This window comes from Meleagris gallopavo, chromosome 25 (assembly GCF_905368555.1).
Source record: "Meleagris gallopavo chromosome 25, MGAL_WU_HG_1.1, whole genome shotgun sequence".
Taxonomy (NCBI): Eukaryota; Metazoa; Chordata; class Aves; order Galliformes; family Phasianidae; genus Meleagris; species Meleagris gallopavo.
Window position 1 is genome coordinate 1,953,706 of NC_139428.1, and position 11,489 is coordinate 1,965,194.

Consider the following 11,489-nt stretch of genomic DNA (forward strand, 5'->3'; position numbering starts at 1 on the left):
ATCACGTCCTCATCTGCACATCCCCATCGTATCCACTGTGTCCCCATCGCATCCCCAAAACATCCCCACCGTGTCCCCATGATGTCCCCATCAACACATCCCCACAGGTCCCTGCGGCGTCCATCGTGTCCCCATCACATCTCCATGGTGTTCCCATCGTGTCCCCCATCACATCCCCACCATGTCCCCACGGTGTCCCCATGATGTGTGTCTCCATCGTGTCCCCATCATATCTCCATTCTTTCCCCATCAATGCACCCCCATAGTGTCCCCATCCCCTCCCCTCCCCCCCCCAGGGCCAATTAAAGGACATTAATGGGGAGAGGGGACACGAGGAGGGGGTAACCACGACACAGACACCAGGCGTGGGAGGAAAGTCCTTTATTGGGTCTCTGCCCCCACTGTGCCAGCCCTGGGTTGGGGGGCAAACAGCCCCCATCCTCCTACCCCCATAGCTTCCTCCTGGCAAGCATGGGGTGAGTGTGTGGGAGGGGGGGCAAAGCTGGGCTGGATGAGCCCCCCCACGCCATCGAGGAGCATTGGAAACACCCCAGCAGCATCCCATGCCCCGCTGGGTGACTTGCTGACACAGCCCAGCCCCCCCCTTCCCCCAGATGCAGCCCTCCCTGAGCAGAGCCAGCTTTGCATAGTTGTGGAGCAGGTGGGGGGGGTCCCGCAGCCGGGGGGGCTTTGGGGTGGTCCCGGCATGGGATGGAGACACAGCGGTGGTCTCTTCTCCACCTCCCCGGGGGGGGTGAAGGGAGCATCGCCCCGAGCTCAGATCCTGCAGCAGTGGATGGAGAAAAGCACATAGCAGGAAGGGGCCCAGGGGGGGCACAGCACCCATCCTACTGCCCCCACCCGTGGGAGAGGGGGGTCCCACACCTGGGATGAGGAGGAGAATGGGAGCTGCTGTAGGGAAGGGATGGGGGGCACAGGGGCTCTGCAGGCTTATCCCCCACTCCCACCTCTATGCACCCCCCTCCCCCCCCCAGGACACGATGGGGCCGACACACAGACACCACCTGGCAGAGTTTAATGGGGGCAGTGGGAGCGACAAACCTCACCCCACAGCACACAGCACGCAGCCCCCTCCCCAAAACAGCACACGGGGGGAGGAGGGACACACATGGGTCTCCATCTCCATCGTGTCCCCCCCCCCCCACACACACACACCCAGGAACACAGAGGCACAACAAAAGCACACAGCAAGGACCCGGATCTGCTCCTGCGGGGGGGGAACACTGGGGGCTCAGGGCTGGAGAGGGGGGGACAGGAGGGGACAGCATGCAGGGCTGGGACCCTGCAGGATGCGATGGCACCGGGATGCTGGAGCCAGAACAAAGAGGGGATCCCCACACGGTGCAGAGGGGGATGGGGGTGAGGGGGGGGATGCACACTGCTGCGTGCTCTATTAGAGAGCAATTCCTGGGGGGGAAGCCCCCACCCCAGAGAGGGGCTCAATGGGACGGGGGCTGCCTGCCACCTTCCTGGGGACACAGCAGAAGGGACGGGGATGTGGGGTCACCTCACAGCCCCGGGGACAAACAGCAAACAGCAGAGAACCCCCCCGCCATGCAAAGCAGGAAGGTGGGAATGAGCCCCTTCCCCCAGGGGCAGCAGTGGGGCAGCAGGGCAGCCCCCTCCCCATCCTCTGGCAGCGCTCAGCACCTACTGGTTGTCCTCTCTGGCAGCGTGCAAGGAAAGAGAGAGGGGCACGACCCCCCCGTGTTAGAAGCCCCACGGTGGGCACGAGGGGCTGGGAGAGCACTGGACCCCTATGGGGTGGGTCTGGGGGCTGCTCGGTCCCTATGGGATGCGGCAGGGCAGCAGCGCACAGACAGACGGACACAGAAAGGGTTCAAACCCTCCACGTGGAAATGAGGGAGGGCACCCCAGAGCCCCAAATCCTCCCCACCCCCATGGGAGGGGACGGACAAACAGCCACGGGAGGACGCAGCACCTCGCGGTGAGATGCGGTGGGACGGTGGGGCTGCCCCATAGCGTCGGCGTGACCCCACAGAGGAGCAAGGGAGCCTTACAGCGTTTGGTAGCTGCTGTCCTTGGACTTGATGAACTTGAGGATGAAGAAGAGGACGGCCTGCACGCTGAGCACCAGCACGATGCCGCCCACAAAGCTGGCCGTGTCGAAGCCCGGAGGCTGGAACTCGGGGCTGTCCGTCAGCGGGGCACGCGTGGTGCTGCTCCCTATGGGACACCGTGGGGCTACGGGGACTGACCCTAAGCCAACCCCCCTCCTGAAGGATGGGGTCCAGCGGGAGAGAAGGGCTCGGCCCCTTCCATTGCTGGAGCAGCGCGAGGCATCAATAATGCAGAGCTGCAGCTCCGGTTACAGCCGCATTTGGCCCAGTGCTCTCCAGTTCCCATTTCCTGGAAGAGGCTCCATCTCCACTCCCGGCCCCATCCCAGCTCCCTGCCCGCTCTGCTGCCCGCACAGGAGTTGCTGCTGCTCCCCAGGGCCCCCCAGCCCATCCTGCACTGTTGCAGGGGTGAAGAGCTGTGGGGCTGGGGCAGGGCTGGCACCGTGCGCACAGCCGGGGGTCAGAGCTCAGTGATGGGACCCCGAGAGGGTGGCACTGCTCATCCCCGGGGACACAAGATGCACAGGGAAGTGGGTGGTCCCATCCCATGCCATCCCATCCCATGTCACGTCATGCCATCTCATTTTGTCCCATCCCACCCCACCCCATCCCATGCTATCCTACTCCAACCCATCCATCCCATCCATCCCGTCCAATTCCATGCTATCTTACCCCAACCCATCCATCCTATGCCACCCCATCCCATGCTATTCAACCCCAACCTATCCATCCCATCCCATTCCATGCTATCCCACCTCAACCCACTCATCCCATGCTATCCTATCCCACCCCACCCCACTCATCCCACCCCACGCCAACCCACCCATCCCATCCCTATCCCACCCCATCTCACCCCATTCCTATCCTACCCCAATCCACCTATCCCATCCCAATCCATCCCATCCATCCCAATCCATCCCATCCATCCCATTCCAACCTATCCCATCCCATCCCATCCCATCCCATCCCATCCCATCCCACCCCAGCCCCACTCACGTGGGGAATGCGTTACCGGCTCCTTGCTAGGGGACCGCGGCGGCTCTTTGGTGGGGGATTTCAGTGCTGCTGGAGACAACAGCAGAGGACAGGAGGGAGGAGGGCTGCAGGGGGCACAGCCACGCGTGGTCCCTTCCCCATTGCGGCCCCATGGCTGTGGGGTTACCTGGGCACAGGGCACTGCTGTTGTAGAGCACACATGTGTCCCGCGCGGCCGCCCCGCTGTGCATGCAGCTCCACGTCTCTGCAGGGAAATGGGGCAGGAGGTTCCCATGGGGGTCCCGGGGCTCGCTGCTCCCCCAGACCGAGCCAGGCCTGGAGCCCCACAACCCAGGCTGAAGGATGGATGGCATCTGGAGGGGGTGAGGAGTGCAGCACTCACCCGGTGCCCCACAGCCCCCCCAGAGGCAGCCGGTGCCGTTGGGTGCTGGAGGAGCAGCCGTGCACAGCTCACAGGACAGCAGCTCACTGCATTCTGCAAAGCAAAGGGAGAAGTGGGGTCAGGGCCGGGTTTGTTCCCCGCCTCCGAGTGGGAAGGACCGGTGGCCCCTCCTGGTGGGGAGCAGAGTCCCATAGGGAGGACATCCCTCACCCCAAACCGCCCCGTGGCACACAGGGTTCACCCCACCGCCCACAGCTGTAGGACGGGGATCTTTTTGGGGGCTGCTGTAGGGCCACCCCATCCTGTTGTCCCTCTACCCCTCGGCGTTCTTTTGCCCCCCAGTGCCCCTCTGCCCCCCGGAGCCCCACTGCCCACCGCCCACACTGTGAGTCACTGCTCTCCCACCGGCTCTCCCCCCCCCACCCTCCACGCACTCATCATTAATTGAAGGCAGTGCCAGCACTGAGGCCCCAATCCGGGTGCCCCCCCCCCCACCCCACATCCCAGCTGTGTTTGCACCGTCCCAGCACGGGGCCCGGAGCCGTTCTCATGGGGATCAGCAACAACGGGGTCAGAGGGGGGGGCGGGAGGTGATCACCCCATTCCGGGGCTCTGCGACGCACCGCTGATCCGGAACGGCGGGAGGAGGGGAGAAGAGCTGTGCATTATTGATGCTGAGCTGCACGCGGGGGTTGAGGGGGGGGCTGGGAGAGCTGCTTCGCTCCCCCTGTGGGTTCTCAGCGGGGGGTTCCCATTGGGTGCCCCCACCTCCCACCCCGCACCTGCAGGTCGCGGCCCCAAAGCGCTGCCATCGGGGAGAGGTGGGCACCGCGCTCTGGGCACGGAGCGGGAAGGGGGGGGGCGTGGGAAAGCGAGTCCCCAAAGTTTGTTTTACCGCTCCCCTCCTTCAGCCCCCCCCACCCCCACCCCCACCCCCACCCCCACCCCGTGGGGCCGCTCCGTACCTGAGCGGGTGGCGGCGGATCCCTGAGCGCACAGCACCGCGCACAGCACCGCGCAGCGCAGCGCTCCGGCGCACGGGGGGGTCATGGCCCGGCCCGACCCGGTTCGTTCCGTTCGGTCCCGCGGCGGCGGCGGCGGCGGAGCTCCCGGGAGGGCAGAACGGAGCGGGGACGTCCGCACCCGCGGGGGGGGGGAGGGAGGTGAGGGGGGGCGGCCCCGCCTCGTTCTGCCCCGCCCCCCCCAGCCCCCTCCATTGGGCGGGGGTGGCCGTGGGAAAGCGGCGGCTGCTGGTCCGGCAGCGGGACGGTGCGCGCACGGAGCGCATTGCACACTCGTTGCACACTCGTTGCACACTCGTTGCACACCCCGCGCACTGCACGCACCGCTCGGTGCGCTCTGGATACGCGGAATGCCCGGCCTGCGTGCGCTGCGCGCTGCGTGGGCGCTGCACCTGCGCGCACATTGCGCGTTCTGAGCACTAAGCGCGCTCCTCCTGCACCCCCGCACTGCTCACCCCCCTCCCCCCCCATGCCGTGCACACCTCCGAGCCGCCCCCCCCGGGATCCCGGGACGTGTCCGGAGCCAGCGGGAGGGCGCCGTTCCGATGGGTTCCACGTGGGGGCTGGGAAAGGCCCCCTCCCCTCGGGGCAGCGCCGTCGGGGGGATCCTTCAGGACTGCGAGCCCCCCTCCCCGCTCCCCCAGTCCTGGGGCGGTCCCGAGGGGGGCCACACACCTCCTCCCCCCCCCGAGGATGGCCCCCCCGCCCGCCCTTTCCTGTACTCCCGGTAATTAGTTATTAAGGGCTCATGATGAAGGATTAATTAATTATTCCCGGCACCGCAATGGCTTTGGCAAAGATGTGGCGAGGGGAACCCGGGTCGTGAGGTGCGGGGGCTGCGGGGGGGGCGGGCGTGGGCTGGGTGTGGAGGGGGGGAGGGGGCTGTTTTTATGAATGGGCCGCTCCCGCCTCGCTGCGATTACGATGCGGCGCGCACCCGCGCCGCATCCCGGGGCGCTGATTGGTTCCGCCGTGCTCTGACGTCACGGGGCTGCGGGGGGGGGGCGGTGATTCACACCTCTCTGCCCCCCCCCCCCACCCTTTTTCTCCCCCCCACACAACTCGGGGGGTTCGGTCGCTGTAACTCGGCAGTGTCCATGGCTGCGGGGCAGCATCGCACAGCCTGGGACCGGCAGCCCGGCAGGTGAGTGCCTGGAACGGGGGGGTACTGGGATGTACTGGGATGTACTGGGGCTGGGGGGTACTGGCATGGGAGACACCGAGATGGGGGGGTGTTGGGATGGGGGTGCTGGAATGGAGGAGAACTGGAAGACACTGGGATTTGGGGGCACTGGGATGGGGGAGAACATTGGGATTGGGGAGCACTGGGATGTACTGGGGCTGGGTTTGGCACTGGGATAGGGGGTGCTGGGAGAAAGGACTACTGGGATGCACTGGGATGGGGTTGGCATTGGGATGGGGGGATGCTGAGATGGGGGGGTGTTGAGATAAGGGCTGCTGGGATGAGGGAGTACTGGGATGGACTGGGATGGGAAGGCAATGGGAGGGGGGACACTGGGAAAAGTGGCACTGGGATGGAGGACACTGAGATGGGGGCTGTTGAGATGGGGTTGCTAGCATGCACTGGGATGGGAAGGCAATAGGATGGGGGGACACTGGGATGGGGGAATGCTGAGATGGGGGGTGCTGGGATGGGCAGTACTGGGATGAGGGAGTACTGGGATACACTGGGATGGGAAGGCAGTGGGATGGGGGACACTGGGAAGGGAGGGCACTGGGATGAGTTTCCCACTGGAATGGGGGGATGCTGAGATAGAGGGGTGTTGGGATAGGGGGTGATGGGATTAGAGAGTACTGGGATGCAGAGGGATGGGAAGGCAATGGGATGGGGGACAATGGGGAAGACGTGGGCACTGGGATGGGGTTGGCAGTGGGATGAGGGCACTGGGGAAGGGCTGTCAGCCCATTTTGGGTAAATTGCCATGGGAAGGGCACCCGGGGATACCCCACACAGCACACTTAGGGCTGTGCTGCCCACTCAGTGCCCCTTCAGAACCCCAAAGCAGCCCCTCCCCCCCCCTCTAAGGGTGCTGAGGTTGCGGGGTCAGACCCATGCAGTGGGGCTGCCCCCGTAACCTTCTGTCCTTATTTCTGGGGTGGGGCCATGAGGTGGGGCAGGCAGGCAGCGGTGCCGGTGCTGCTCCCAAGGATTTATCCACCGCCTTCTGCAGCGCTCAGATCCCCAGGTGCTGCGGGTGCTGCCCTGGAGGTGGGCGCTGAGGGTCACTTCTGGCTTTGCCCCCCACAGGTGACCCCCACCCCGACACCATGATGGAGTCGTGGCCCCCCAGTGCGAGCACGGCGCAGCACGGCGGTTTCGGGGCACAGAATGGCAGCGTTGAGTCCTTGGAGCTGCAGTCCACGCTCCAACCTTTGCCCTTGGATCCGTGGGACGTCGCGCTGTGCGTCTCCGGCACCGTCATCAGCTGCGAGAACGCGGTGGTGCTGGCGGTGCTGGCGGTGACGCCAACCTTCCACGCGCCCGCATTCCTCCTCGTGGGCAGTTTGGCGGCCGCCGACCTGCTGGTGGGGCTGGGCCTCATCCTGCGCTTCGCTTCCATCTACCTGGTGCCGTCGGAGGCGCTGGGTTTGGGGACGGCAGGGCTGCTGCTCACCGCCTTCACCGCCAGCGTGGGCACCGTGCTGGCCATCGCCGCCGAGCGCTTCGTGTCGCTGCACCATGCGCTCACCTACAGCTCGGGGCGGGCGGGCGGCCGGACCCGGCTCACACTGCTGCTCACCTGGGGAGCGTCGCTGTGCTGCGGGCTGCTGCCCGCCCTGCGCTGGAACTGCGTGCGGGATCCGTCCTCCTGCGGCTCCATCCGACCGCTCGGCCGGCACCACCTCGCCGCCCTCTCCATCGCCTTCCTGGCCGCCTTCGCCGTGCTGCTGCAGCTCTACGCACAGATCTGCCGCATCGCCCGGCGGCACGCGCAGCACGTGGCCGCGCAGAGGCACCTCGCAGGGCAGGCGGGCGACGGCACGGCGTGCAGAGGGACGGCCGCGCTGGCGGTGACCCTGGGTGCCTTCGCCGCGTGTTGGCTGCCCTTCGCCGCGCTCTGCCTGCGGGGTCGCCGCAGCTCTGCCCACCTCCTGCTGCTGCCCGCTGCTGCCGGCTCCATCCTCAACCCGCTCATCTACGCCTTCCGTAACAGCGAGCTCCGGAAGGTTCTGTTGGCGCTGTGCTGTGGGTGCTGCTCTGCCACCATGACGTTCCGCTCCCGGACACCCAGCGACGTGTGATTGTTCCCAAGTGTCGTGTGAGTGTCAGCTGGTGACGTCTGGTTGGCACCTGAGGGCGTGTGGTTGGCACCCGGTGATGTGTTGTTGGCACCCGGTGACAGCTGGTTGTACCCACTGATGGCTGGTTGTCACCTGGTCACAGCTGGTTGTCACTGGCGATGTCTGGTTGTCACCCACTGATGTGCTGTTGTCACCTGGTCACAGCTGGTTGTCACTGGCGATGTCTGGTTGTCACCCACTGATGTGCTGTTGTCACCTGGTCACAGCTGGTTGTCACTGGCGATGTCTGGTTGTCACCCACTGATGTGCTGTTGTCACCTGGTCACAGCTGGTTGTCACTCAGTGAGGTCTTGCTGTCACCTGATGGCATCTGTTTGTCACCCCGTGATGTCTCGCTGTCACCTGGTAGTGGCTGATTGTCACCCACTGGTGTGTTGTTGTCACCCAGTGACAGCTGGTTGTCACACACTGATGTGCTGTTGTCACCTGGTGCCATCTGGTTGTCACCCAGTGAGTTGTTACTGTCACCTGATGGCATCTGTTTGTCCCCCAGTGACATCTCATTGTCACCTTCTGGTGGCTGGTTGTCACTGGCAATGTCTGGTTGTCACCCACAGATGGCTGATTGTCACCTGGTCACATCTGGTTGTCACCCAGTGAGGTCTTGCTGTCACCTGATGGCATCTGTTTGTCACCCCACCTCATTATCACCTGGTAGTGGCTGATTGTCACCCACTGGTGTGTTGTTGTCACCCAGTGACAGCTGGTTGTAGCCACTGATGTCTGATTGTCACCTGGTCACATCTGGTTGTCACCCACTGATGTGCTGTTGTCACCTGATGGCATCTGTTTGTCACCCAGTGATGTCTCGTTGTCACCTGGTGGTGGCTGCTTGTCACCCAGTGACATCTGGTTGTCACCCATCACCAGGTGTCTGTCACCCCATCACATCTGATTGTCACCTGCTGACACCTGGTTGTCGCCCAGCAGCAGCTGCCCCCACTGGCGTCTGTCTGTCCCCCACCGATGTCTGTCTGTCTCCCACTGACAGCCATCCCACCTCCTGCCCATCTCACTCATCCATTTTGCTGGGGGTGGGTTTTGTTTTTCCCTTTGCTCCCCCCATCCGCGTCCTTTTGTGCACAACCCTCCCCCTCCCCCCCCTTTATTTTGCCACATACAAGAAAACGTATTTTTATCCAAAACAGCCCCAGTGTGTACATGTGCACAAGGGAGGCTGGGGGGTGGGGGTGGGGGTGGGGGTTACTCACTCCCCTTTGCTTATTTTACTTCAAATGGAGGAGAGGGGGAATTGCTGCAGGACGGACCCCCCTCTCCCCTCCCTCCCCATAGCAATCTCTTTATTTTTGGGTCCATTCTTTATTTTTTGGGGCAATTCTGGAGGCGCAGCACTGCCCTCTGCTGCCATTGCCTTCGGGATGGGGGGGTGCCCACATAAGATTCCCCCCCTCCTCCCCCGAGCACTGGGGCTGCCCCACATCTCCACCAAAGCGTTCCTTTGCACTGGGGGTGGATTTGCACCTTTCTGGGGGTGTTGGGGGGTCGGGTTTGAGCGTTGATTGCAACCGTTTTGGGGTGTGTGGGGGGGAATAAAAGCAATTTGTGATATGAGATGTGGCTGTGTGATGCTGGGGGGGGGAAGGGGGGAGGGGGGCAGGTTGGTGTCCCCCCCCCTTTGCCCTCAATGCACGTGGTTGGGAAATGTGACTGCTGCCGACCCCCGGTGACACCACGGGGGGGGTGGGGGGGGCTCAGAGTGATGTAGGCCGGGGGGGGGGGGGGGGGCAGGGGTCGATTGCATTGAACGCCATGCAAAGTACGGGGGGGGGGGGGGGGAAACACACACACACACACGGCAGTAGCACGGGGAGGGCAGGGTTAATGATCACAGCGCTAATTAGGGCAGCTTGTCCCCTCTGGGTGCTGGGCTCTGTGCCCCACGACCCCCCCCCCCCCCCAAACCCCCCCTTGGTGCTTCCTGGGGGCACTGGGTCACTTCCAGGCGTCGGAGCAGCCGTGGGGAGGGGAGGAAGAGGAGCGGTCCTTCCTCCTTATGGGGTGATGGGGACACACAGAGAACATCTGGGGGGGTTGGGGGCTCCTCTTGGCCCTATCGCAATTAAGGGAACGGAGCAAAGCTCGGGGGGTTTGGGTTCCCCCACTGTCACAGGGCTGCTGTCACCTCCTGAGCACGGGGACACTGGGACAGCACACAGCCCCATGCTGGGACCCCCCCAGCACTGAGGCAGACACAGCCAGTGTGAGTCCTACAGCGGGGTGGGGGGGTTCTGAATACCAATTCCTGCTTGTGGGAGAAAGCAGGGCTCCCCACAACCCCCCTCCCCCCCACAGGGCTGCTGGCGGTGGTGGGGAGGTGGGGGGGTGGGAAGCTCTGGGCTGCAGGATTGCTGTGAGCAGGACGGGACACGCATTGCTCCAGCTGCGAGCACATCTGGCACACAGCCCTCACTCCCAGCAGGGCCAGGCTGTGCTGTGAGCCCCCCCGGCTCCCCCCAGCACTGCTCCCAGGGCTGCACAGGGCTGTGGGTTCTGCTCCCCAGCTCTGCTCGGCACGTGCCCAGCAGCGAGGCCACCGTGTTGGCAGTAACCATGGCAAAGGCAGGGCTGCTCCCCCAGCAATGCGCCAACGAGCACGGCCTCCGTCCCACTGCCAAAACCAGGGCTCTGCCGACGGGAGGGGGGAGGGAAGCTGGGAGGCCGTGCAGCCCCTAAAGCCCCAGCAAAGGTCAGGGATCCGGGAACTGAACTGGAATGCCACGCAGAGGCTGAGCGGCTGTAATCGTGGGCCTGGGTACTGCCAAAATAAGCATCCTCTGCCCTGGTGCTGGGGATTCTGCTTCCCTGCAAGTGCAGGCAGCATCCAGGAGCGGTGCTTCACCCATCGGGAGTACGGGAAACTGGGAAACAAACAGCAGGAGGTGGGAAGGTTCGCTCATCGCGCAGCATCCCCGATTCCTGCGGCATTGCTCTGAGCCCGGGTTGTGCAGCAGGGATGCAGGTGACCTGCAGGCCGTGCCCTCGTCTGCGCGGCTCCAACCCGTAACGCAGCTCTGGGTGATGGGATGCAGCCCCCCTGCAGCCCCTGCGCCCCACACAGGCGGTGCAGGCAGCCAAGGCCGGCGCAGAGAGGCTGCCCTGGCAGGCTGCAGAACCCGAGCTCCAAATCCATAATTCCTCTGGCACCCCGCGGTTATTCGCGAGCTGCTGTGAGCAGATGGAGGAGTTGCAGATAAAGCCATCCGCAGCACGGGAGCCGCTCGCCTTCCCCGCTCAGCGCCGCGTGGGCAGGGGGAGAAAAAATAAAATAATAAGGGGAAGAAAAAAAAAGGCAGAAAAGGGAGAGAAGGAGAGGAAGGAGGCGATGGCCATTTGTGCGGGGCTGAGCTGCCGTCCCGCTCACCTCCGTGCGGTGCTGGGCCCTCCATAGGGAGCACTGCAGCCGTGCCGGGGTGACATTGGCACTGCCAGGCGGGGCTGGACGCTGATGGGAGCTGGCAGCACGTCGGTCCCGCAGGGGGAACGAAGGAGAGGAGCTGACGTCAGCCGTGGGAAGGACAGCAGCCCACCGGGCAGAGGCTGCGGGGTGCTGCTCACACCACCTCCGAGGAGAGAATTAAGCTCTGCTTTGGAGACTGCGAAGTCGGAGCTGTGATGTGGTGCCCAGCGCCGTGGCAGACAGAC

The 11,489-nt window shown here is 64.4% G+C and overlaps 2 protein-coding genes across 5 annotated transcripts; one reads left to right on the forward strand and one right to left on the reverse strand.

Moving 5' to 3' along the window:
- Nucleotides 1–366: 366 nt before the first annotated feature.
- CD164L2 (CD164 molecule like 2) lies at nt 367–4,661 on the reverse strand. 4 transcript variants are annotated; one of them, XM_085208517.1, is made up of 6 exons: nt 4,446–4,661; nt 3,481–3,573; nt 3,265–3,342; nt 3,084–3,164; nt 2,043–2,208; nt 367–784 (listed from the first exon to the last, which is right to left on the reverse strand). In XM_085208517.1, exons 1-6 carry the CDS (start codon nt 4,528–4,530, stop codon nt 778–780), a joined length of 510 nt encoding a protein of 169 aa, XP_085064643.1. In that variant the 5' UTR covers nt 4,531–4,661; the 3' UTR covers nt 367–777. The 4 variants fall into 4 exon arrangements, with proteins under 4 accessions (XP_085064643.1, XP_085064642.1, XP_085064645.1 ...); XM_085208516.1 differs by having other exon boundaries at nt 3,084–3,167; nt 4,446–4,660; XM_085208519.1 differs by having other exon boundaries at nt 3,099–3,164; nt 4,446–4,659.
- Nucleotides 4,662–5,556: 895 nt separating this feature from the next.
- Nucleotides 5,557–8,996, forward strand: GPR3 (G protein-coupled receptor 3). The gene is made up of 2 exons (XM_085208515.1): nt 5,557–5,646; nt 6,772–8,996. The coding sequence occupies exon 2, from the start codon at nt 6,792–6,794 to the stop codon at nt 7,764–7,766; it is 975 nt and encodes a 324-aa protein (XP_085064641.1). The 5' UTR covers nt 5,557–5,646; nt 6,772–6,791; the 3' UTR covers nt 7,767–8,996.
- The last annotated feature ends 2,493 nt before the right edge of the window (nt 8,997–11,489 follow it).

Coding starts and splice junctions, on each gene's coding strand:
- CD164L2 (XM_085208516.1), bottom strand. CDS start 4,530: ATGACCCCCCCGTGCGCCGGAGCGCTGCGCTGCGCGGTGCTGTGCGCG. Junction 3,574..4,445: donor ATCCGCCGCCACCCGCTCAG/GTACGGAGCGGC, acceptor TTTGCTTTGCAG/AATGCAGTGAGCTGCTGTCC. Junction 3,168..3,264: donor CAGCAGTGCCCTGTGCCCAG/GTAACCCCACAG, acceptor TGTTGTCTCCAG/CAGCACTGAAATCCCCCACC.
- GPR3 (XM_085208515.1), top strand. CDS start 6,792: ATGATGGAGTCGTGGCCCCCCAGTGCGAGCACGGCGCAGCACGGCGGT.